Here is a 27048-nt window from a genome sequence, read left to right on the forward strand (position 1 = left end):
TCACTTTTTATACTTCCCATAAAATTTATACTCAGAATCAGACTTTGACTGACTCGAGCGACTTCGGGGGAGTCTGTGTCGACGCATCAAGATATAGTTCATTTTGGTTTTTTGGCTATCTCACCTAAAAAAGTTTACTAGAAAATGTTGTTTTGATGCCTAAATATCTTTAAATTTGTCATCTCAATATCAAGATGCATGGACATGAGAACATAGTTTTTTAAAATCGTTTTTAAAAATTACGGTCAAACAGATCGTACTGACACAGTTTCTGAAAATCATTTCATTATATTGCTCTACAACCATTACATAAAATCATTTCCTGTCATTATAATATAATAAAACCACACTTCTAGAACACTATGTTTTTGGCATTTGTATGACCCCAAAACATGCACAAACCTTAATAAGATTCAATTTGCATCTTAGATAGGATCAAAATGAGCTCCCCCTCAAATAACAAATCTAGACCATTCATTTGGTGAATTTCAAGATCTAGCCCTTAACAAACTCAAAATCATTTTTTTATTTTTTAACATTGTTCATCTAATGATAATAAAACCATCTAAAGAAATTGAAAACCAAAAAATCCTTCTAAGGCCTAGATCGAAGCATCTTGTTAAAATCGACAACCTATGTTAATTGGGCTAAAAAAAAAACACTTTCTAGGTTGTGTTTTCAAAATTTTCTTTTTTTGATTGTTCATTGAAATGAAAAGAATGTATATTTTAAAATTGGGGTTAAACAAATGCCCTTAACATAATTTTTGAATATCATTTCATTATATTACTTTACAACCGTTGCATGAAATCTTTTACCTATAATGGCATGATGACATGTTATCATTCCCCATCCATATATATATAGGGAAATAACCGTGTGAGACCCTCTCACACCCATGTGTACAGGACCTTAAATGATCATCATTAAATTTGGTACAGATTTTTGGAAAAGTCAAGTCTCATACCCATGCGATAACTTTTATAGAAATCTGTATTAAATTTAATAGTGATGCTTTGAGGTCCTACACACATAGGTGTGGAAAAATCTCATAGGATTATTACTTTTATATATATATATATATACTTTTCAATGCCTATAAGCAAAGTGAATAATATTTTTGCCCCCAAAATACCCCGAAACTTTTCGGGCTGTGTGTCTATAAATAACTCAAACAAATGGTTATTAAAATATGATATAGACTATAGAAAATGAAATGAATATTGATTATTTTATATTCTAATGTATTACCTCGTCTTTCTTCTCAACCTTTTGATTAATTTAAGTGAAAACATTTGATGTTGCTGCGGGAGTAGCATTTGCTCCCTCGGGTAAAGCTCATGTAAGTAATAATTTTTGGAGCCCAAGATATTGGGATGTCGTCTCTTGAAATTAATAGTCAACCTCAAATAAAAACAATTAAATAGGACGTACCTAAAACAGAAGAAGAAGTTGATATCCCAAGATTGAACAAGGAATGTCCAAATTTTTGGAGGGCAAGATCTAGGTATTCAACAACTTGAAATCTTTTTTTTTTTTCTTGAAAATAATCATCTTTGATGGATCTCGAAATTGCAGATTGAAAAAATTTCAAAAGTTACTCTTCAGCCTGAGGGAGTGGTGGTATACTATACTCCTACCAGAGCATGCTATAAGTTTCTTTGTTTAATTATCATGTATTTAATTTGGGCAGCAACACAGAGGGCCCATGTCCAAGGTGAAATGAGTTTGGGTCCTCGGTGAAATGGTTCCCAAGGAGACTGGTAGTTGGCACGTGAGTCAATATCTGCTAACTCCTATATTCTCCATATTTCTTAAAATTTTCATATAACTTAGGAGCTCAGAAATGTAGAAACGCTCCCCACTTTTGTTGGATTCATAAAAAGCGATATGGATCTTGCCCTCAATCACGTTTTTTTCTTTTTTTTTTAAAAAAAAAAAAAAAAAAAAAGGAAAGGATCTTGGCCTCAATACAAAAGTTGGCAAACTGTTTGCACAATGGATTGATGAAGGATATATCGATCCTTGCACCTAGGTGCGGTTTGTATAAAGCCGTAGCTCTAAATAATCAAAGTAAAGTGCATTGTTAAATAGTATCGAGGAGCGTGGTTTCAATATTGAAAATCTCTGTGATAGCCTTAAAACATATTTTCAACTCTAAATATAATTTAAAGTTTCAAAAATAGTGTAGATCGATCAGATCTATGAAAACTTGAAAAACTTAAAAATTGACGGTAAAAAATGCATTACAAAATGCATTATTTCCAAAACTTGAAATCCATTTTTTTCTAATGTCAATGCATATTGAGGTCGAGATGATCAATTTGAAGATTTTAAACATCAAAACAACTTTTTCTAGTGAGGTGCACCCTAATTTGATTGTTTAGAGCCTTGGCTCTATATAAACTTTTTCCTTGAGTCACACATAAACTGAAAAATTCATATGAAAGTTAAGATTAGCATTGATCGTTAATTTTTAAGGGTATAACCATTATAAATGCTAGTGCACAAGTTTTACTTTCAATGAAAGACTATCGAAAGATGGAAGACAAAAGGATGAAATTTTAATAATGTTGGTAATAAGACTGTTTTCGTTTTGTACGAGGTTACAATTTAATCAAGGCTAGGTTAAAAGTTCAAAACATTTATGCTACACCTCTAATGTCATATTTTCTATATAGGTGCTTGTAACTTCCTATTTGACTGTACACAAGATCTTAAGTTTGACCTTTTATTCGACCGACAAGATTTTTCGCTGTGAAATATTGGCGGCAACGAAAAATTAGAGTTTCCTTTTATCATTAAAGTTGAAAAATCAAATGTATCATTTTTTATGTTATGTTGTGATATGTATCGATATTAAGGCACGTGTAGACAGCCTGTTGACACATTCATCAAACAAGCTGTGTCATATTTATGTATTTAAAATGAGGGTTTTCTTTTGTAGGTTTCGTTAAGAAGGTTAACAATCACATTGCTAGACATAAGTGGAGCCTGAGGCCCTAACCGGTCAAAGTAAGGTGCACCTAAAGAAATTTGGGGGAGAGAGAAGAACTTTTTGAGAAAATAATTCTGCCCCCACATAATTTTTGTGTTGGTTATTTCATTGTATATATAATGGTAATATAATAGTGTGATATATACTTTCATATCTTGTTATGTGCAATATATATTTTCTTATCTTGTTATATTTTCTTCTTAAAAAGAAATAGTAGTAGATTTTTTTATCTTTTTTGAATTTTGTTTCTATTACTCGGCTGGGGGCAGTTGAAGCCCGAGTTTAAAGCAAAGATCTTGAAAAACATCTCGTGGCAAAGGCTTGGTAAATATATAAGTTACTTGATTGCGAGAGGAAACAAATCGAATGATAAGTAATCAAAGAACAACTTTGTCACACACAAAATGATAGTCTAACTCAATGTGTTTTGTCCAAGTATGAAAAACATGATTAACTGTCATATTGAAAGTACTGATATACGTCACAAAAAAATGCTGGTGGCTGAGGAAGAGGCACCTCAATATCTCAAAACATAAAAGAAACCCATGTCGATTATGCAGCAGTGGATGCTATAGATCGATATTCTACTTCAGCACCTGAACAAGCCACAGTCGATTGTTTCTTAGCACTCCAAGGTATGCAGTTGGAACCAAAATAAGTGTAAAACCAAATTGTTGAACGGTGAGTGTTTGAAAACCCAACATAGTTTGCATCCAAAAAAGCATATAACTCAGAGAACTATCATATAATATTCCTATACCATAGGAATGCGTACCACTGAGATAACATAAAATCTGCTTCGTTGCCTGAAAATGTGCAATTGTAGGGGTATGCATAAATTGACATATTGTATTAACAATATAGAAAAAGGTCATGTCGTGTTATGGTAATGTATTAGAGTGCACCAACAATGCTCCGATAAAGTGATGGATTAAGAAATGGATCAGAATTCCCATGAATATTATTTTTCATTGTCAATGGTGTTGAAATAGGTTTGACACCGAGCATCTGAGCACGATCAAGAAGATCTTGGGCATATTTGCTTTGCAATAAAAAAATTCCACTTGAAAAATAAGATACCTCTATGTTAAGAAAGTGGTGAAATGTCAAAGATCTTTCATTGCAACTTCCTTTCCAAGTTGAGAATTAAACAATTCAAGAAGATCTGAATTATCACCTGTAACAACAATATCATCAACATAAAGGAGAATGATAATAGTGCCTTGAGTAGTGCGAGAAACAAATAGAGATAAATCTGCTATGCTGTAACCCCCCAGTGATAATAAATAGGCGTTAAAAACGATTAAACCATTCCCGTAGTGCTTGCTTGTGACCGTATAAATTTGCAGACATGATTTGGATATTTTGAGCTCACAAATCTAAGAGGTTGTTTCATAAATACAAATTTTTTAAACGCACCCTGCAAGAAACCATTTTTCACATCAAACTGTTTGATACGCCAATGACACACAATAGCTATGGTGAGCACAATTCGAATACTAATAGGCTTAATAACATGACTGAATGTTTCAGAGAAATCAATTACAGCAACCTGATTATATCATTTAGCAATTAGGCTGGCATTAAGTCTCTATAGACTACCATCATATTTTAATTTAGCTTTATAAACCCAATAACAACTAACAATATTCATACCTGAAAGACGTGGAACTAACTTGTAGGACCGGAGCATGAATGCTTTGAAAATGTGTTTTGTGAGTCAGCACACGCATGCGATCCCAAACCATCTAATATCCATCTTAAAGATGGAAGTTAAGAAAGAGGGCACTCAAATAGGCAGTGTAAAAAAATTAGAAAAGACTACTAAATTTAGGGAAAAAAATATATATATTTTATCTTCTCTTTATATATTCTAGATCACCATGACTCACATTCTAAACGGTTAAACACTCTTAAAATACGTGGATCCAACATTCATGCTCCTTATGAAATTCAGAGGGGGGACGCACATCTATAACATGAGCGGGGGAATCATAGAAATCCATATTTATATATAGGAGAGCAATTCTGTTGTAGATGGCTCCCGCCCAACTCAATTGCCTGCTGAAATGGAGAGGGCGGACGCTGAACCACAATGGAAGCTCAATCTGCGCCGTCAAATCGCAGAGGTAATGTAATTGTCATTCTTATTTATTATTTTGTGACTGCTTTAATTCCTTGGTACGAACTGATATGGCGGATCCCTCTCATTCCAGTAATTTACAGTGAAAGGATCGTTTAATTTGTTGACAGAAAATAGCCATAATTCCTGAAATTTATAGCGATGGTATAATCGTTCAAGAACGCCCTAATTCAAGAAGCGAAAGCAAAAATTAGTGTTGAAATTTATGGATAGGACTTCATGATGTTTGGGGACACTGCTGGTAGTTAATTGTGCTATATATTTGCGAATTGAATTTGACTTTCAGATTATATTGTATTTAATTGTATTGTATATTTTTTGTCGTAATTGTATTATATATTTTTGAATTGGGGAATGATATTTTATTGGTTTCTTTGTGGAGATGGTTGGTTTTTTGTTTTGTTTTTTTGGTTAATTGAATTAGGGGCTGTGGGAATAAAACGCCCTTGAGGCTAAGATACTTGTTTCTCGAGTAGATGGCGGCATTTTACTGGTTGTAAATTAGTTAACCAAATTTGACTGTAACTTAATTAATTGCCCCAACTGTTTAGTTGTTTGTTGGATTTATATTTGGCTTGATTGAAATTCATTGCATTCAAGTCCTTACATTCGTTAGTTGTTACAACGTACGACCACGATTCTTCTTGATGGTCTGTTGCTAACAGCAATGGCCATTCAAGATATTCTTATTATCTTTGAAAAAGTAGAAACTATTGGGAATATATTGCAATTTATCCACGGTTGATTCTTCCAAATCTATTTGCTTGGAAGACTGGACATTCTTGCAATCTTAAATCAGTTGTAAAAGACACTGGATACACATTCTATCATTCGAATAAGAGTTTTTACATGCTTTTTTCAGTTGTGTCATCGTGCTTATGCGTGGAAATAAAAAATAAAAAAATTAATGGATAAGGTAACATGTAAATTTGCCTTCTGTTTTAATGGCACCATATACTCTGGCCTGAAGAAAGGTGCCCATATAGTTTATACAATTGACTTGATGATATTTATTAATATTTTGGGTTTCACATATTTAGGTAGAAGCACTAAGGTCGATATATGGACAAGATGGAGAGTTTGAGTTCAATATGGGATTGGAGGAAAGTCTCAATAATCTGATCTTGGTATGGTTACCTGACTTGCTGATCTAGCATAGGAAATTTATTTTTAATCCATTGAAAAAATGGAAAACCATAGTCCATTGGAACATCATCATCAATGATGGACAGAAATGAAGAGAGAGTGGGACCCACCATGGGTGTCATTTCCTATTCTGGGAGTTCCCCCATCAACATCCATTGACACTGTCTATTTCTTTAGTGGACAGTGAAGACCCAATGCACTATTGTTTTTCCATGATCCCTTGGATCATAGATTACTTTCCTATGCTGCAACACATTAATTTTCTGGTATGATGCAATGCTTCCTTTTAGCAGTATACTCATAGGTTGTGAGCACTGATAAAACTTCAGTTAGCTTCACTATATAAAGTTTATAAACTGCAATGAGAAATTTATTTTCTGCTTTTCTCAGAGAGATGTGGATGCTGTTCAAGAGGAATATCATGTATCTTTTACTATCCACTTGCTTTCAGTCAAGGTGGCGGGAAGGCATGTTAGTGCAAGGTTTTACATGCCTCGTGGCTATCCAGAAGATGAGCCTCTGCATGTAAGTGTCATTTGTAGTGGGCAAATATCAAGATTAGATCATGATGCAATAAATATGGTTGCTAGAGAAGAAGCTTGTAAGCTTGTGGGGCATGAGGGTGGCTTTCAAATTCTTCAAGTAATTCAGGTTAGTAAGCTTTATTTTTTTCAATGCTTCTTTTTGGAATCCATGTATCTTACTTTGCATTTTGAATTTAAGTGTGTGAACTTTTGTGGTTTGACCTGTTCTTTTTTATTGCCCACTGATTCAATGTTTGACATGGCCAGATGTCATAGTTGATTTTTAGAATCTTCTTAGAGCATATGGGTAGGTTGTTTGACGCTTTTGACACACACTTCATATGCTTCTGTCTTCGAAAACAAACACATTCAGTTGCTTTTCTTTAACACACACTTCATATGCTTCTGTCTTCGAAAACAAACACATTCAGTTGCTTTTTGTGCATGTCTTTGTCAGGGGCATTGCCTTTGTTTACACATTTTCCTTTGTGGATGTTATTTTCTTTTAAAATTTTCCAGAGCATTTTGAAATACCCTTTAACATGGTTGCCCATATTTTTTCCATTGATATTAACGCACTACATTATTCAAAGCTGTTCTCTATTGCATGGTAGCAGAGCTGGGTTTTTGTTACACCATGGCTTGCTTCTAATCCTCTCCCCTCCACGTGGTAGGACTCCCCTGGCCACTGTTACTCAGTCCTCCAAAATGGTTGCTGACAAAAATATCTATTTCAAACCAATATGGTCTTTCTTTACTCCTTGTGGTGGTAGTTCAGCAGTAGGATTTGAACTTGAGATGTGGTGTTGCAATCATCGATTTTCAAACCAAACTGAAGATATTTGTTTCTCCAAGAGTATTGCCCACACACTTTGGAAGATTATGTCAAGCTGATTTAAACCCAATAAAAAAACATTTCCTGATTCTTTTCCATGGCATTTGACACTGCTTTGGAATTACAAGATTTGGGATAGTTATTCATGGTTAATTTTAATGAAGCTAAAAGATGATTGCATGTGATATCTCCTGTGACAGAAGACCTTATTGTCCTCATAATCAAAATAACTACTATATATCCCTTTATAAATATTAAAGGGATTGTATACTATCAAACCATTTATTCTTTGTACAAGGAGGTCACAATCATTATCAACCATTGGATGTAATATTTAATGGATTGAAGTACGTCACAACATTCGAGAAATTTTGTTTTGAACATTGTGCCCAGTTAATGACACATTCCCAACCACCTGATTTCACATCTAACGAGCAATAGTAGTTGTGACCTCCTTGTATCAAAAGTAAATTGTCTCATCATGTACATTTCCATATTAAAATTACCTTAATTCATGACCTGCGACTTCGACTACAATCCTTAATGATATGCATGTCTAGATACACAAAATGTATGATATCTTAGACATGATCTGGAGCTACTTCTATATTCAAAGAGTGGTGAGTTTGAAAGTTGGAGGGAATAATAAAAATAATATCATCAAACCACTATTTATCATGCGTAAATTTTTTTATTTTTATTTGCTATACTGCTAGATCCATTGTGTTATATACATTGTGGAAGACAGTTTCGTTGCCAGTTAATAAATTGATAAATGACATAAGAGTTCAACATATTGCATCAGTGCATTCTTACGGTACCTCTCACTCAACTTCTCGAGCTAAGATTCTCCTTTGGAGCATTGAGGTGTATTTCTTGCATGTTTCTAAGGAAAAAGCTGAGGATTTAAATAATCGAATGAGACACAATACCCACAATCAAGAGAAGCAACGAAGAGAAGAGATTGACATGTCAATATGCATCAAAAGAGTACTAATTTGGTAAGGGGTTTTATTTATTCTAAATAAAAAGGTATTTGGTTCTTGATTCCTAATACATCTAGAGCTTTGAAAATTGAACCTTTGAATGGGTTCTCATACCCATGGTTTGTAGGTTTCATCATATTAAATCACCGCAGAAGAGGAAGTCTATATTAGAGTGGAGCAAGAGCCATGATATAGGGGGTTACTTAAAATCCGGTTACCCTGGCATTCTTGTGATAGAGGTTTGTGTCTGCTCAAGCTAACTCAGTCTCCTAGTTTATGAATCATTTGAGTTTACAATAATTTTTCATACAACCATGTACTAGTTTACAATTGTATACTATTTAGCTTCTCACATGGTTTGTTTATTTCAGCAAAATCAGTTTTGAGTTTCCTACCTGAATTTTCCTTATTTTGCTCATCCAAATGGTTTAACTTAGATTTTTGTATCATAAAAGATGGATGTAATAGTTTCTTTATATTTGCATGACATGTTAATATCTGTAGACTCAAAATTATGTGCATTTCAACTTTTTATGATGATGATTTTTCCATATGAACAAATACACATCATGATTAATTTTATTTGCCCGGTTCTATTGAAGAGAAAGGAGACATGCGAGATTGTGATTAATTCTTTTGAAGCAGTAGCAGATATGTGAGAATGTGTTTGGTCACTGTCAAATGGGCATACGAGTCCAAGGTTTTGGGCATGTGTTACCTCTCTAAGAACATGACACTGATTCTTCAGAAACTTAGGCACTTTTGCTAAATTTTTCTTGTCAAAACTAAACTATAAAAGCTTTTAGCATTACTTAAAGTCCCGACCTCTCACCCCTTCTGGATGATGTTTAGATGTGCCCTAACCCAAAAGCAAATTTTGACGTTAGTGTTTATAACACGTATCCATGTTAGATGCTGACCCTTGCATCTGCATCCTTGTGACACATTAATTGTCTCGTTCTGTTGTTCACAACAGTTTGCTTTGATCGCATCTCATACTGTTGAAGAGTTGCATGATCCATGTTTGCTCAGAAAGTAGTTTCATCCTTCTCTTTTGGTGATTTTAACATTGCTTATTATTCGCTTCTGCTTACCATTTCATTTTCCTCGACTTCTACTAACTATTTTGGATTGGTTTTTCCTGCCAGGGAGAAAAATCGTGGATTGATGCTTATGTTAAACAAGTACAGTGCTTGCGTTGGCAGGCAATGAGCGTTAGAGCAGAGGAAGAGAAAGAAGTTCCAAGTTCATCAACTCTTGAAAGTTCAAGGAGATTCCCAATTGGTATGAGCCTTTAACGTATGACCCTCTTTCATTTAAATATCTTCCTAATTTAGAAAAAATCTTGGCAGTGGTAAAGGAGTTGGAAGATCATGGTGGCATGTCTGAACTTGGACGCTACTGCAAGGAGGCTAACTTGGAAGGATTGTTCTTGAGTGCTTTGAAGATAACCAGGTGAAATTGGGACATCACATATAAGAACATGAACAAATTATACATTTTGTTGTAACTTCTGGTGAGTGAAGTGTATATAGTCTCCACTCAATGTATGTGCACTTATGGAATTATTACGACCTTTTAAACTCTCTAGGCTCGGCAAATTCCTCGTTTTCTTTTTGGAACAACTATTTGCTACTACTGGTGCTAATACCGTTACCTTTTAAACTCTCTAGGCTCGGCAAATTCCTCGTTTTCTTTTTGGAACAACTATTTGCTACTACTGGTGCTAATACCGTTACCGTTTCTACTCGTTTAAACAATCTGTTGATGCAGCTGACTTACTATCCAATTAGGATGCTTGGTTGGAATTATCCCCACTGAGATATATGTTTTTTATTACACACCACATGCTTATTTTTATTTCATACCAGGGGCGTGTCTGTATTCTTTTTGTCCAACCCTTGAAGGATATTTATAATTAAATCAATGATATGTTCACTTATTTCTTGCCGCTAAATCATTGGGATAAGTCTTGGATGATTATGATATAATCACTTATTTAAGTGTAACCTTTTTGTTTTCAGAAATGAGATTGCGTTATTCTCTAGTATTTATTAGACCTCCTAGCGAATTGATCAAAAGCAAAATTTTATACAAGAGGTAAAGGGTGGTGGTAACTATACATGCAAGTCATCTTACTTGTGAATCTAGCTACTACACAGAAAGGGGGCAAGTTTTTGGCTTTGCCTAGGGAACATAAACTCATGTAAGGTCAGGCAATGGGCCAGGCCAGCCTTGGCCCTAGCCCAGGCCGTAGTCTAGCCAGCTCAAGCCCGGTCTAGGACCCTAGGCTGGGCCAAATACAATGTAAAAAAGGAAAAAAAAAAAGGGTTAGAAAAAAAAGGGAAGGGCCATGCCCAACCAGGCCTGCCCTGCCGTGGCCTTGGCCCAGGTCCTACCTGGCCTGGCCTTGGAGCTTTTTTTGGGTCCCCAACCCTTAGTAGTAAGTGGTGAACTACGTGAAGCAACACCAACTTTTTGGTTCCTGGACAACGCCCATGTATTTCCCATATAGAGGGTAAATTAAGACCCCAAAAGCTAAACACCGTCCATGTCAGTATGCCAAATAGGATTTGGAATCATTCCAAGCTTTTTTTTTTTTTGGGAAAATCATTTAAGGGGTTCAAACTCGGTACAAAATTTAAAAGGGTCAAAATATCCCACTTTTTTTTTTTGATAAAAAGTTCAAAAGATTACACTTGGCATTAGATGATTATTTTCATTTCATGTAGGTATCTTCACAAAAAATGTGCAAAAATGTGCTTATGTTCAGGGTTTGAAATCCTGAACAACAGAAGTATTTAAGTGATGCCACCCACTCTAAACAAGCAACCCTACTTCTTAGATGGGTTAAATTATTAAAATGGCCCTATATATTTAGGTTCCCAAACCCTAAATTAGCGCAATTTCAGTATTTTTGAAGATAATTTTTAGAAGTTACCTTAGTGAAATGAAAATTAAAAAACAAACCCCTCTATATTGTTTGATTTCTTCCCTTTAATAATTTGGAATTGTGTACTATGACATTATTTATTTTTCTTTTAAAGAAGTCATAATTGGTATTAGCTATTAGATGTCGAATTAAAGGGCTTGGAGTGTGTCACAAAGTTTGAGAATTTTTTTTTAACTTTATGTCAGCGAATGATACACTCACAATTACCCGATATCCGATGGAAAGCGAATGATACACTCACAATTATCCGATGGAGAGCAATGATAATGACATCCTTCTATTAAAAGTAAATGATCTGTTTGTATATTTTTGTAATGATTTTGAAAGGGGTTTTGACTCCTTGGATTATTTCTTTTTTTTCAAATGTTGGTCTTCCTAAGCAAATTTTTCTTTAATCAGTTCCCTGGTTCGAGTAATTCCGCAATAGGAGTAAAACTTATGACATAATATAACAATAATCAACTCTAATCAATCAAACCTCAGTCTAATTCCTAAGCCATTGATCGAGCAGATCCTGTAGACAAAGGTCAACATTCAACATTCAGCGTGTATATTCGAATCATATGCAGCTGATGAGGAAGAGGAAGATAGAAATAGTTCGAATCATATGCAGCTGATGGAAGAGCAATTCGGGATTCAAGTATAATTGGTTATTAAACTAGGCAATTTCCGGTCAAGACCAAATCAGTTCCTGAATTTTTTTTATTTTTTTATTGTTAACTATAATTTCATTGAGAGAAGTTGAAATTACAAAATCGGTTCCTGAATTGTATGGTCCTGGCCCAATTCCCTCTTAAACCCCGTTATATTTTAACTTCTTCTTCTTCTTCTTCTTTTTCTTTTTTTTTATTTTTTTTTATTTTTATTTTTTATAATAATTTTCTAGGTCCTCTTTATACTCCTCCTTAAAAACCCTTGTTTTAATTTTTATTTTTTTATTTTAATATTTTTTTAAATCATCGTTTCGAACCGATCCAAACCTAATCCAGATCTCCGGTCCAGTGACGTGACACAAATCTGTGGATGAATTATCCGCCCCACCAATCCGAGCTATGAAACACTAGATATTATAGTGTTGATGAGAATGCCATACAGTTTGCTAAAGATAGATAAAAGACAACATTTCACTTGATCAATACCAATGTTTAAAAGATCGGATTGGTGGATCAAACTTGTTCCAAATCGAACCAACCAAGTCAGTGACTCGGCTCAATTGGCCGACTCTGCCAAATAAAATACTTAATATATTTAAACAAAGTTTAGGAACTTCAATTCATTCTGAAAAAAAATAGATTTACAAGTTATAAATGATTCATCAACACGTTACGTCGAGTTACGATTTTGGGAGAAAATTAGACTCCAGTACCTACTGGTCCCGTTTCAACTCAGGTAATTCGGAACAAGGTGGGTTTTGAGCTTTGTTCCCAAAACATCTCTCTAAATATGCAACTGACATAAAAAGATGATTATTTTTTAGTGCAAATTTTAAACTGGACGTTGTTTGTATAAACAATCAAAGGTGCACCTCTAAACCCTCATGGAAGACGCAGTCTCGGTGCTGAAAACTCCTGCAATAGTATTAAAATCTATTTTAACCTAAATTTTTATCGAGCCAATATGAAAAGACTTGAAATGTTTGAAAACGGATTGTCCAAATAATTTGATATAGGATGCACTATTTCTAAGATTTGAAAGTCTAATTTATATTTATGCATATCGAGGTCAAAACGATCAATTGGTGGGTGTTCAAATATCGGAACAACTTTTATGGATTTCTAAGGTGTCTCATGCTTTTATACTTTAAAACACCTTATAAGTTAAAACGATCAATTGGTGGGTGTTCAAATATCGGAACAACTTTTATGGATTTCTAAGGTGTCTCATGCTTTTATACTTTAAAACACCTTATAAGTTAAAAAACTTGTGACTCACCAAATAAGTTAACCCCCGAGGTATTGGTGATTCCCAACACCAATATCTCCCAAAAATATACCACAAAACACAAATAACTATGTACTTCACCAAATAGCTATATCTCAACAATTTGAAATCTTATATAAATAAAGGTCATAATTTTGAATTATAAGAGATATACCTCTCTTTATAAAGCCCTCAACTCACTTCAAAACATATCCTCCCAACAAAATAACTATGTCAATCAATCTGCCTCTTTTCTATAGTTAGAAAGAACTTCCAAAGCAACATAAGATGTCTTCTATCTAGAAGTACAAATTGAACAAGCCCAAAAATATCGGGAAAACCATCTCATCTTTGGAGGTCATGCTTCTCTCTATAAATAGGTCATTTATCTTTTATATACTGAGGTCATAATCATTCTTGTCATTTAAATTTCAAAATGGGTGGCTATAAAAGTGTCATTAAATAGACATAAAGTTCCAAAACAAAGAAAATCTTGGACTTTGTGACTCACTTTAAGCCATCAAATTTGACATCTAATGAGAAAGAATGAATGTGACCTCCATATATAAAAGATCTATAAATCCTAGGCTTTATAAAAACAAAATAAAACCTCACCTCAAATCTTCGTCCGGAATGTACTTTTGGCAATAGAAATTTCCATTATGGCTCTAAAATCAATTTCCAACACTTATAATAAGATTTGAAAGTAAACAAATGTACAGATATTACGGATATGTGAATACGTATTTTTAGGATGAAACAGACGGTCTAGATAATTTGTTACAATATACATTATTTTTAGAGCTTGAAATCTTTGTTTTTTCACAACCATAACATTCAAGTCGAGATGATTCGAGTAAAGGTTTTCTAATGCTTGAATTGCAGTTTTTTTATGAGTTATGGAGTGAGAGGCTCTAATAAAATAGATGGAGATACTTCTCCCGGATCTCATCCTCCCGTTCCCAAGTCGATTCTTCTTTTGAATGAAACTGTGAAAACACACGGACAAGAGGGATTTCTTTATTGCGCAATGTTTATACTCTCTTGTCCAGTATTTCAATCGGTTGCTCGACATATGTTAAATCTTTTCAGATTAGGATTGGTTCATACTTCAAGACATGGGACGAATCAAGCTGATATTTTTTCAATAGTGATATATGAAAGACATCATATATATTAGCCAACTCGGGTTGTAGGGCCAGTCGATATGCCACAACCTCGTTTCTGTCTAAAATTTCAAAGGGTCCAATGAATCGTGGACTTATTTTCTTTTCTTGCCAAATCTCATAATGCCTTTAGTTGGTGATACCTTCAAAAAGACTCGATCACCCACTTCAAATTCGAGTTCTCTCATTCTCCTTCGATTATCAGCATAACTCTTTTGCCGACTTTGGACTATCTTGAGTCGTTCTCGAATTAAAACAATCTTTTATTTTGTCAACTAAATAATTTCTAAAGGTCGTAGCCCTATCAAACCAATTCCCAAAGAGGGATGAAGTGTACAACATCTGGGGTCCTTACAATATTTTCATTTAAGTGAGGGAGGAGCATGTGATGTTTTAATATTAAAACTTGAGCCTCTATGAATACCCTTAAGACATGTAATTGATTATATCTTAAAAATGATATTTTAAGTGTTGAAAAACCTCTAAATCGAACATCTAGTGCAAAAAATATTAAGATTTTAGATTATAAAAGTAGTGTATTTTACAACAAATCATCTAGACCATCCATTTTGTCTTAAAAATAAGCATTCACATATCCGCAAGATATGCAACTTTTTTAGTTTCAAATTTTATTGTTAGTGTTGAAAATTAATTTTAGAGCTACGATAAAGATTTCCGATACCGAAGTGTTTTCTGGATAAGGATATGAGGTGAGGGTTTATTTTCTTTTCATTAAGCCTAAGGCCTGTATCCATATAAGGATAAGTATAGCATCCGCTTCATGGACGCTTGAAGCGTGAATAAGCAATCTCCCATTATTTCTAATAATAATAAAAAGGGAAAATAAATGGCCACGAATAGTGTTCACAAAATCCAACCAGAATGAATCAGACATGGGCCCGAAAGCAGTTTAACTAGCCTAACTGGTAAACTTGTCTATTCAACCATTCTAACCAGGCAAGTCCTAGGTATTAAAAAATGTATTGAAAAAAATAAAAAAAATCCTAAAATATAAAAAGCATATAAATAATAATTGAAACAAAACAAAGTTAAAAATTAATGAAAAAAATGGATTTTAATGAAGCGATTTGTGCCTAGAGGTATTTTTTAAATTCTATGAAAAAGATGGGAAAGTATAAAAGTGAGTATTAATGACCAAAACAATTTTTAATCTTTACCATAATGTAAAAACTATTTTAAAAAATAAATTATAAATCAAATTTCTTATTTTTGAGAATATATATATATATATATATATTTGAATTTTTTTTTAATTATCAGTTGATCACCAAAACTGCATGGCTAGTGTTCGGTTCCGATCTAACAGAGCTGTTAGCGGTTAGATAGCCCGGTTTTTCCAATAGTGGTCATGAAGTTTTGAAGTTTTAGGAATCTACAACCCTTAATTGGGGTATATTAACAATATTTTTTTTTTATAAATTATTATTTATATATTTTTCGGTGCACCTAATTACTCAAATAATGTAAAAAAAATTATGTCAATCTAAAATTAAGGAAATTGATCAAAATGAATTCAACATTTTAACTATTTGCAACTATTCCAAGTCTTGATCATGTATCTTTTGATGTGTATTCTAAAATTAAATCAAAAGAAATGGATAGAAAATTAAATATTCGATAACCCGTGGATATTTGGATAAATTTCTCATCTAATTAGTAGAAAAAGTTGAAGGGGTGGTCAAATGTTTCATACACTAGACACCGGACTGGCCCATACTTTAGCTTTTCTTTTTTTTTTATTTGAAATATACGCTTTGATGATTAGAGCATCAAATAGCCCGACATAAATGTTAGTATGTGTGTGGCCATGGGGCCTTTAAACGTGCAATATTTCTTTTTCTTATAATTTAATGCTTATCACTAAAAAAAGAGAAGAGAAAGTGCCGTTATCTAACGGCTAGAAAGTAACCACCCACTTCCAAGATTACAAGGCCACGTTTACACAGAAATTTACAGAGTTCTCACAGTTCTGGTAAAAGCCTGATCTTTGCGATCGATAGTCTCACGACACTGCCCCTAATCTTAGGAGTGGGTCCATCTCTTCCCTCAAGTTTTCTCATAAATTCTTTTGCCATATTTTCTCTCTCTAGATTGTTTGGCTTACGTGATCATAGCGTATTCAGATAAATTCTTTTGCCATATTTTCTCTCTCTAGATTGCGTTTGGCTTACGTGATCATATCGTACTCAGATAAGTCATTTGTTTAATCTTTTGTTGAGAAAAGTTATAGAGATAGAGACCATAGAAGAATCATCAACAGAATAGGGAGAGAGAAAAAAAAAAGTTTAAGGTTGTTGAAGAAGAGTTATATTGACTTATCATACGCCTCAATATTAAGTTCTCTCTACGTCTCAATATTAGGCTTTTTCTCTAGAGTAGAACAAGTTGCGCAGTTATTTTCTCTCTCTATAAGATCAAGTTGTTAATACAGTACATACTTGAGTCCACAGTCAAGTAACAAAAACTGAAGCAAATGATTCTTCTCTCTATTTTTTAATAAAAGTAATAATAATAATAATAGTAATTTGTAAAGACTACCCAAAAAAAAAAAACTTGTTTTTTTTTTTTCTACTCTATGCACGGTAGCTAAGCATCTAAATTCGCGTATTGTTATATGCTTTTTTACTGACCATTGACTGCTGAAAATTAGGCAGCTGGCATCTTCTTTCTTCCATCTTTTTGTTACTGAAAATTAGTGCATATTATTATTATTATTGAATCTTATTATCCACTCGCCAATTCTATTGGAGTAAAGGCTTATATGTCAATTGCATGTATTTATTTTTTTTTATTTTTTTTGTGACCTATAATTTAGGGATTTTTGATATATTTTATTTGCATAATAATTGTCATTGCATTGCATAATTATCCTATGTTTTGGTCTCTTTAAATTAGAAAATTTCATTATCTTGATTTTGTGAATTGTTTTTTGGTGATTATGCATTGCCATATTTTCTATTGAAAAATATCAAATATCATTGTAGACTCTCTATTTTGTGCTAAGACATATTCACATATTTAATGAAAATTATTCTTATGCAAGATTTGACATAAAAATAGTTGTTGCCTTACTTTATTAATTTTTTGTTGCATCACAGCAATGCGAACATAAAATGTTCGAGAAAAAAATTTTCTTTGAAGTTGCGGCCACCGAGAGTCGGCAAACCTATTAAGTTAACTAGCAGACAACCTTTTCTTAAACATAATTATTATTATTATTTTTAGACTTTTAGGTATTATCTGAAAATTTAAAATGACATCTAGGCTAGTCATGTCAGAATTATCCAAATTTGAAAAACTCAATGGGAACAATTTTTCTATGTAGAAAAGAAAAATTGGATATATTCTTTTTCAAGATAGGGTAGATTACGTCCTGGAGACAGAACCACCAGTTTTAGAGCCTAATGATAATGGTCAAGCTAGAAGGCGACTTGAAAAATGGTTAGAAGATGACAAAGTAGTTAGGACAACTATGTTGAGCTTTATGGGAGATGATTTAATTAGAGTCTTTGAGGATTACACCACAACTTAAAGTATGATAGGCTCCCTATCTGAAAAGTATGAGACTACTTCTGAGACCCATGTACAATTATTGTTAGAAAAATACAATCCTTGCAGAATAAAAGAAACGGACTCAGTGACTGAGCATGTCAATAAAATGACAGTGCTCGCAAAGGACCTTGCTACAGCTGGGAATCCGTCCCCAATTGCATGCAAGTGTCCATTGTTCTTAACAATCTCCCTCCATCTTAGAGGTATGTTGTAATTGCATTGAACCAATCTGCACAAGGTATAACCATGTTAACTCTTCCTATGCATCTTAGTATTGAAGTTGAGAGAAGAATGCTGAATAAGTCAAATGACGTCCACTTTGCCCAACGTTCATCTTCTTAGATCTTCAAGAAAACTTTCAATTATCAGAAAAATAATAGGTATAAGAGAATGAGGAGAAATTTTAAAAATGAAAAGAATAAGGTTGAGAAAACTTGTTTTTATTGTAAGAAAATTGGGCACATCAAGTTTAATTGTCCTAAGCTGAAAAATAAAAATAGGAACCAGAATAACAACCCTGTTCGAAATAATCAAAATAAGATAAAGGACTTGATCTGCGTAGTCCTAATATCAATAGTTTCCGTTCATGACTTGAAAAATTGGTGGGTCGACTCAGCCTCCACTCGACATGTCTCGAAGACTAAGGATGGATTCATAGAATTGAAACCGTAACCAACAGATTTATATGGGAAATAACACCTACTGCGATGTACTAGGTATTGGTACTTTCAAGCAATGTATTTACCAGGAGGAACTAATCTCTTATTGACTGATACAATGTATGCGCCCAATATGAGGCACAATTTGATTTCTGTTCTAAAGCTAGACGACAAGGGTTATGAAATAAGGTTTAGGTCTGGTCGGGTTACCATTGGGAAGCATTTTAGAGCTTTGGTGTACGGTACTAAAGTTGACAATTTGTACCGACTGACTATTAATGAAAGTTCATCAGTTTCTGGTTATATTGATGTTTCTTTTGATGCTTTTATGTGTATGGATGATCCATATTTATGGCACTTAAGATTAGGACATATAAATAAAGACAAAATGAATCAAATGGTTAAAAGAGGCTTGCCCCCCAATTTAGGAGAAATTGTGTTCAAAACATGCGAGCCATATTTTTTTTGGTAAATTAACTAAAAAGTCTTTCCCTAAAGGGAAAAGGTCTAGTGAACTACTTAGTATTGTTCACTCTGATATATGTGGCCCATCAAATGTGAAAATATATAGAGGTATGGACTATTTCATAACATTTATATACGATTATTCACGTTATGGATATGTATACCTAATTAGTAAGAAATCAGATGCATTAGAAACATTTAAATAATATAAAGATGAGGTAGAAAATCAGTTAGGTAGACATATTAAAATTCTTTAAACAGATAGAGGAGGTGAATATATATTCTGAATTTTATAGGGAGCATGGTATAATTCACCAAACAACTATGTCATATACACCACAACAAAATGGTGTAGCTGAAAGGATAAATAGAACTCTAATGAACATGGTTAGGCCTATGATGAGCCATTCAAATTTATCATTTCATTTTTGGGGTGAGGCTCTCAATACTGCAATATATATCATTAATTGTGAAATCTATAGACTTGACCCCATATGAATTATGGACAGGTAGGAAACCTGACCTTATCATTCTTGGCACATGTGTTTACACCACCACAAAATATAGATAAATTACAAAGTAAAACTATAAAATGCTCTTTTATAGGCTATTCAGAAAATTCTATAAGGTATAGATTCTATAACCATGATACTAGATCATTAGTAGAGAGTCGTGATGCTCATTTCTTAAAAAATATATATGATAAAAATATTTTAAATAAGCCTATTGACTTACATGAAATTGATAAAGATAAGGGTCTGAAAGACCCTGTTTCTCAAACTCCCCCTACATTTGGTGAGAGTGAGTCAATTGAATCAAGTATACCGTATAGGCCTAAAAGAGCTATAGCCCCACCTACGACTTTAGAAGAATTTTATGTATTTATGAATGCAGATAATTACTCTTCAATGAGTGAGGATACAATGGATGAACCTCGAAGCTACAGTGAAGCTATTAGCTCGTATGACACAGCTGAGTGGACTCAAGTCATAGATGATGAACTTGATTCTATTAAAATAAATCAAGTCTGGGAGTTGGTTGACCTCCCTAAAGATAGAAAAGTTATCTGTTGCAAATGGGTCCTAAAGAAAAATCTTAATGCAAATGGATCCATTGATAAATATAAAGCTATGTTAGTAGCTAAAGGATTTACCCAAAGGGAAGACATATATTATGTAGAAACTTATTCTCCAGTAGCCAAATTTTCATCTATTAGGATCATCATTGCATTAGTTGCATATTATAATCAAGAATTATTTCAGATGGATGTCAAAGCATCTTTCTTAAATGGAGAATTAAAAGAAGATATATACATAAGGATATGTAATTAAAGGCCAAAGAGACAAAATATATAAACTTGAGAAATCTTTATATTGTCTAAAACAGTCTTCTAGGCAATGATACTTTACTTTTCATAATGCAATCACTGAAATTGGTTATATAGCCAATAAATTAGATCATTGTGTATATGTCTGGAATAGTATGAGTAATTTTATTATATTGTCACTATATGTGGATGATATTTTGATAGCCGATAATGATATTGGCATGATTAACCATACCAAATCATGGCTAAGTTCCCATTTTAAGATGAAAGATATGGGAGAAGCCTCATATGTATTGGGCATTAAGATAACAAGAGATAGAAGTTCAAGACTTCTACATTTATCTCAAGAAAATGATTTAGAAAGTATTTTAAAGAGATTTAAGATGGAAAATTGCAAGCCAATAGATACACATGTTTGTAAAGGCTTGAAATTATCAAAGAAAATGTGTTCATTAAATGATAATGACAAAGCTGAAATGGAAAGAATTCCATATGCTCAAACTGTAAGATACATAAATTATGTCATGTTGTGTACAAGACCTAATTTGAGTCATACATATGGTCTTGTTAGTAGATTTCAGAGTAATCCTGGGATGGCTCATTGGCAAGCTACAAAAAGGATACTCAGATATATTCAAAAAACTAAAAATTATAAGTTGTGCTTCCAAGCTGACAACTTAGAGATTACTGGGTACTCTGCTGCAGATTTTGCAGGAGACCCAGATGATAGAAAATCAACCTCAGGAATTGTATTCTTCTTTGGAGGTGGATGTGTTTCCTGGTCTAGTAAGAAACAACGTTGTGTAGCTCGGTATATTATGGAAGCCAAGTATATTGTTTATAGCATTGCTACAACTTATGTCGTCTAGATTAAATGCTTCATAAATGATTTGAAGCTGGATATAGCCGATGGACCGGTTAAATTTTTTTATAATAATCATGCTACTATTTTATCAATTAGAAATGACGCTTATAGTTCCAAGGGTAAGGACATTGAAATTGATTATCATTGTATTTATGATATTATTGGAAAGAATAAAATAACTGTAAGTTATTTGCCACCTTCAGATATGATTGCAGACCCTTTAACAAAGGGATTGAGTGCAAAAATATTATCAAAGCACGTAGCTTTGATGGAACTTAGAAATATTTAAGTCAGGAACTCCCAAATGAGATATTTTTTTTATGTCTTGGTCATGAGAGGAAACACGACATTAACGTGAAAAACCTTGACATGGCTTTGGATATTTTTTGTTATGAGATGTATAACCGCACTTGCGTGAAAGCCTCATAACAAAAATATGCACATAAATGTTAAATTTATTAAGTGGTAAAGACTTTATGACATTTCAATATATCTGGCCGTCATGGCCAAGTGGGGGATATTGGTATGTGTGTGGGCCATGGGGCCTTTAAACATCCAATATTTCTCTCTCTTATAATTTAATAATTATCACTAAAAAGGGAGGCTTCTTAGAGAGAGAAAGTGTCGTTCTTTAACAGCTAGAAAGTAACCACCCACTTCCTAAGATTACAGGATGATTTTTTTTCAGAGATTTCAGGAGGAAGCCGAACGTTAGAGAACGACATCCTTCATCCCTCTTTAAGAAGGGTTTTATGGCCATGGAGAGGTACACAGAAATTTACAAAGTTCTCACAGTTCGGGTAAAAGGCTGATCTTTGCGATCGATAGTCTCACGACACTGCCCTTAATCCTAGGAGTGGGTCCATCTCTTCTCTCAAGTTTTTCAACAATAAAAGGATAGACTAGATCATAAAGCAATTCAATATTGCCATTATCAAACTACCTTAGAAATAGAGCAAATTGATATCTTATCCATCATATTATCTCATAAATGCCAAAAGAAAAAGAAAAAAAAAAAAGAAGCAATTCAATGTTTGAAACATCATACTCAAGGCAAAACCGGAAAAAAAAAAAAAAAAAAATACAAAAAAGGACCTTACCGTAAAATTCGTGAACATATAGATGAAAGGGTAATTTCATAAATTCTTCCAATCTTGTATGAAAGATTTCCCAAAATTAAAATTGGAATATTGTTAAATATATATTTTGAGATTGTATACAATGAAACCATATACTTTTTATGTAAGATGGTCTCATTTACTTACAACCATGCGATGTGAAATTTGATAGCTTCGATATGTCACAAAATTTGAGAAAATTTCTATTGAAATTTGAGCTTAGTCAAAGGAATAATTGCTGCCACCCAACCCAATTGCACATATTCAAGATTAATGTGACCACCTCATACCAAACGTAATGGACTCATTCTATACTTTCATGTATTTTTTTCCTCCAACCTTGTAAAGTGCTACTTGTCACTTACCCAAAACGCGGAATGTATACAATGAGACCGGTTACCTTTCATACAAGGTAGTCATAATTACTTACAATCAATAAGAAATATGATAGTTTGGGTGTGTTATAAAGTTAAAAAAAAATTTCTTTTCAAGTTTGAGCTTCTAGAATAAAATCTCTTCTATCGTCCACATATTCCAGACATTTTGGTATGCCACTAGCAAAAATATTAAAAAAAAAATGAAAAAGCTCATGTAGAACCTTTTTTTCTATATCCCATCGTTCATTTCCCTCATGCTCTCTTGTGGACAGTCCTTCTCTTCCTTGTTCTTTTAGCTGTTATTGTAATTTTTGTAATCTTAATGAAGCCCATACTTACTTAAAAAAATTAGAGCTGAGCCTTTAAACAATCAAATTAGAGCTCACCTAAATAATTTAACTAGAAGAGGTTATTTTGATGCCCAAACATCTTCAAATTGATCATCTGGACATCAAGATGCATGGATGTAAGAAAAAAACATGATTTCAAGTTTTGGAAATACTGCAGTTTATAATGCATGTTTGGACGGTCAATTTTCAAGATTTTAATAGATCTACGTGATCTATATTATTTTTTAAGCTTTAAATTTTATAATTAAAAAGAAAAATATATTTTAAGGCTATCACAAAGATTTTCAATATTGAAACGACATTTCTCGACACTATTTAAAGATGTGTTTTACTTTGATTGTTTAGAGCCTCGGCTCTATAGAAACCGCACTCAAAAGGAAATTGAGAAAGAGTTTTGAAAAAGGGTTTTTTTTTTTTTTTTTTTCTATCTTTTCCGGGTAAATTTGAGAAGGGCTTGGAAAGCGGTTAAAAATAGGTGAGAGGCGAGGTAAAAATAGGAAAGCCTGGGAAGGGAAGGGAAGGGAAGGGAAGGCAGTTAGGTGAGGTGGAGAAAGAGGGAGAGTGCGTTGTTGGGAAATGGAAGCGGCGTATCCACTCCCTTGGAATCACTGACTGCTTCAATTCAATACGCGCATCAAACGGAACCTCGCAAGTCAATGATGCGATGAGCACGTGTGAGGCGCAGATCCTCTCTCTCTAAATACTTGTTATTTTAGAGAGAGAATAAAGAGTGGAGTTATTTTTAGAGAGAGAGAGAGAATGCTTGTTGTTGTGGAGAGAGAATGAAGGTGCGACGCCCAGCGCGTTGGCGTCGTAACTACCCAGATACCACCTTTCGATTTTTTAAAATTTTGGTGTAAAGAAAATGGGAACACGCCAAAACCAGTAATCCTCACCGTTAAATCCGTAACTGAGGTAACCGCCAAGTTCCCTTCTCGTATCTGTTTTGATTTTTTATCCATCTCCTCCTAACGCTTTCTTTCTATCTGGTGTACGTGCGCAGTAACCATTTGAATCATTCTCGGTATAAGGGTATATAAAGCAGCATTACGGCAGCACAAAACCCACCTCTCATCCTCTCTGTAACATAACCCCCTTTTTATTGAAAGAATGAGAGATCAACCGCCAGTAGCAAAACATTGTAATTCAAAATAATTAGCATCAATTTCTGAAGCATTTCTCTTGCAATTAAATAGCATCAATTTCAGAAGCATTTCTCCTGCAATTAAATAGCGTCAATTTTGTCCTGCAAGTGAGATTAGAAGATACAAGATTAGGCCCAAGAAACAGGGCATGTAAAGCCCTCGCTCCTTGTCCTTCTCTCTTTAAACTGATATTCTTCCTTTTGCAGTTTTGCACTCTCTCTAATGGATGCTTTTTTTTTCCCTCTTCTTGACCCTCCCCTCCCCTCCCCTCCCCTCTATCTCTTGAATTGATCAATTTTATTTTGTTCTATTTAGTTCTGTTGCTCGCCTGAATTGAAAATCGGAATGAGTCTTTTCTGTTTCTCTCTCAAAAATGAATCGATTTATCTTCTCTCTCGCTAAATGAACTTCCAATCGTTTTTACTCTCTTTCTTGGATGACCATCGTCAGAGAGAAGATCACTAACCCACATTTCCATTTTCTCAGGTGGAAGATGGCTGGAAAGGCTAGCGGCACCGGACAGGCATGCGCATCATGCAAGTACCAGCGCCGAAAGTGCTCTGCAGATTGTCCTCTCGCTCCTTATTTCCCACCCGATCAATTGAAACAGTTCCAAAATGCTCATCGCCTCTTCGGCGTAAGGAAGATTCTCAAAATCTTGGAGCAGCTCAACCCAGCCCAGAAATCAGAGGCGATGAAATCCATCATGTACGAGGCAAATGCGCGAGAGAGGTACCCTGCTCATGGTTGTATGGGAATTATCCACGCCCTCCATAAACAGATCGAAATGGCAATGCAGGAAAGAGACGAGTTAGTGCGTTGTTTAGCACTTTGTCAACAACAACAGCAACAGGAGCATCACGGCTCCATGGTGGTCGGGCAGGGCTCGTCTTTGCAGATGGTGCAGCCCATGGGTGGGATGTCAGTGCACCATGGTGGTGGCGGCATGGGTTATAATCCGAGTTGGGTTGTGCATGGAGGCAGTGGCGGGGTGGTGAATGGTGGGGGTATGGTGTATGGTGGAGGAGGTGGAGGGTTGAATGAGGTGGGGCAGGGTGGAGGAGGGGTGGAGTATGATGTAATAAGCCCATTTTTCGAGGGAGTGGATGATAGACAGTCTTATGTGGATTCAAAGGGAGGTGGGCATGAATCAAGGTATTTCAAATTTCAGAAACATACACAGAGATAGACTGACTTTTCAAATTTCAGAAACACACACACAGATAGACTGAAACAAAATCGGTGAACCAATAACAGGGATTCTTTCCGCTAAATTTCTCAAACTATACCCAATATTTTAATTATTTAAATCTTTTAGCATTTTTGTATTGTTTTTTCTATTCTAAATAGTGCATCATTCTTTTGATCAACTTCCATATACAAATGATACATAAAAAAGGGTAATTTATCCAATTACTCCTGAGATAAGAAGTTACGTAGTTCAATTTTTAAGTGTAGTTCAATTTCTACGTGTATTTTTATAAACTCGTCACAGGTAAAGAAAAGGAAATCTAAATGAAGCAAAGAGCAACAATTTGAAATAGGTTTATATTAGGAGTGTCTTATATTCTTGTCAAATTACAGAGATTAGGAAGTAACTATCTTATCAAATTCAAGAGATAAAGGTTACGGAAACGAATGGTGTGACGCATACTCAGACTAAGTGAAATCCTGGATGCCATTTCTGTATAATTAAATAGTACTTAAAAGAATGGGTTTTTGTTCTTAATACAAGAGGAAGAAGAAAGAAGAGAATAAAAAAAAAAAAAACTTGAAAAATCAATGAAAAGAAACATTTTGAGAGATTGCGATTTCATATACAAATTATTTAATTAATATCACGCACACATTCACAATTCTGTGTCTATTGTGCATAGATAGATTTATGATGAAAGTTGGCATTGCAGCTCTGAATCATCCTTGAAGGAGACCCAGTCCATGGAGAAAGTATCTGACAACGAGCTCAAACTATTCGATATCAATTGATGCTCATGGCTCATTTCAAGCACCCGATGTCAAGCACCCAAGGCGGCCTCTCACTCCATGTACATTCACAGAGATAGAAGGAAGAAGACCAAAATCTCTCTCCAAATAACCCTGATTTTATTCTTTAGTTCTTTTAATAAGGTTAGCTCTCCAGACTTCGTCCATCTTTCTTCACAATTTTGTTACGGACTAAGGTGTAATGAGAAGTTGAAGTTAATAAAAATTTCAGACTCTTTCATTGTCAATTGCATGCTCAAATAAGGTAAGAAAGTGAATTCAAGAGGACCTCAAATTTTGGATGTAACCTCTTCAACCCGCTTGCCTACAGTATACTCCTGCACTGGGCTTCTAATCCCTTGCTCAAAACACATATTTACGAAGATTTTTTTTTTCTAAAATTTTTGGAACCACATAAGTATGTGACTAAATGATTATTTTCAAGAGAGAGAATTATTATTTTGAGTCTGGTGCACCTGTCCCTTAAAAAATTTGACGTCTATTCAATCTTGAGG

General features: G+C 34.1%; 2 protein-coding genes across 8 annotated transcripts; both read left to right on the plus strand.

Annotated features, from left to right (window-relative positions):
* Nucleotides 1-4774: 4774 nt before the first annotated feature.
* Nucleotides 4775-10297, plus strand: LOC18429315 (uncharacterized). 6 transcript variants are annotated; one of them, XR_016051693.1, is made up of 7 exons: nucleotides 4775-5127; nucleotides 6182-6268; nucleotides 6678-6938; nucleotides 8452-8647; nucleotides 8760-8871; nucleotides 9781-9916; nucleotides 9985-10297. XR_016051693.1 is itself a non-coding variant. In XM_088861307.1 (7 exons), exons 1-7 carry the CDS (start codon nucleotides 5068-5070, stop codon nucleotides 10089-10091), a joined length of 888 nt encoding a protein of 295 aa, XP_088717433.1. In that variant the 5' UTR covers nucleotides 4776-5067; the 3' UTR covers nucleotides 10092-10297. The 6 variants fall into 6 exon arrangements, 4 of the variants coding, with proteins under 4 accessions (XP_088717433.1, XP_006838664.1, XP_088717434.1 ...); XR_016051694.1 differs by having other exon boundaries at nucleotides 4776-5127; nucleotides 9970-10297; XM_088861307.1 differs by having other exon boundaries at nucleotides 4776-5127; nucleotides 8538-8647; nucleotides 9970-10297.
* Nucleotides 10298-23899: 13602 nt separating this feature from the next.
* LOC18429316 (LOB domain-containing protein 15) lies at nucleotides 23900-26781 on the plus strand. 2 transcript variants are annotated; one of them, XM_006838602.3, is made up of 3 exons: nucleotides 23900-24320; nucleotides 25037-25705; nucleotides 26458-26781. In XM_006838602.3, exons 2-3 carry the CDS (start codon nucleotides 25044-25046, stop codon nucleotides 26534-26536), a joined length of 741 nt encoding a protein of 246 aa, XP_006838665.1. In that variant the 5' UTR covers nucleotides 23900-24320; nucleotides 25037-25043; the 3' UTR covers nucleotides 26537-26781. The 2 variants fall into 2 exon arrangements, with proteins under 2 accessions (XP_006838665.1, XP_020520128.1); XM_020664469.2 differs by lacking the exon at nucleotides 23900-24320 and adding an exon at nucleotides 24527-24700.
* Nucleotides 26782-27048: the final 267 nt, after the last annotated feature.

The sequence above is a fragment of the Amborella trichopoda genome, chromosome 3, assembly GCF_054954075.1.
Source record: "Amborella trichopoda isolate Santa Cruz 75 chromosome 3, AtrichopodaSantaCruz75HAP2 v2.0, whole genome shotgun sequence".
NCBI classification, from domain to species: Eukaryota; Viridiplantae; Streptophyta; class Magnoliopsida; order Amborellales; family Amborellaceae; genus Amborella; species Amborella trichopoda.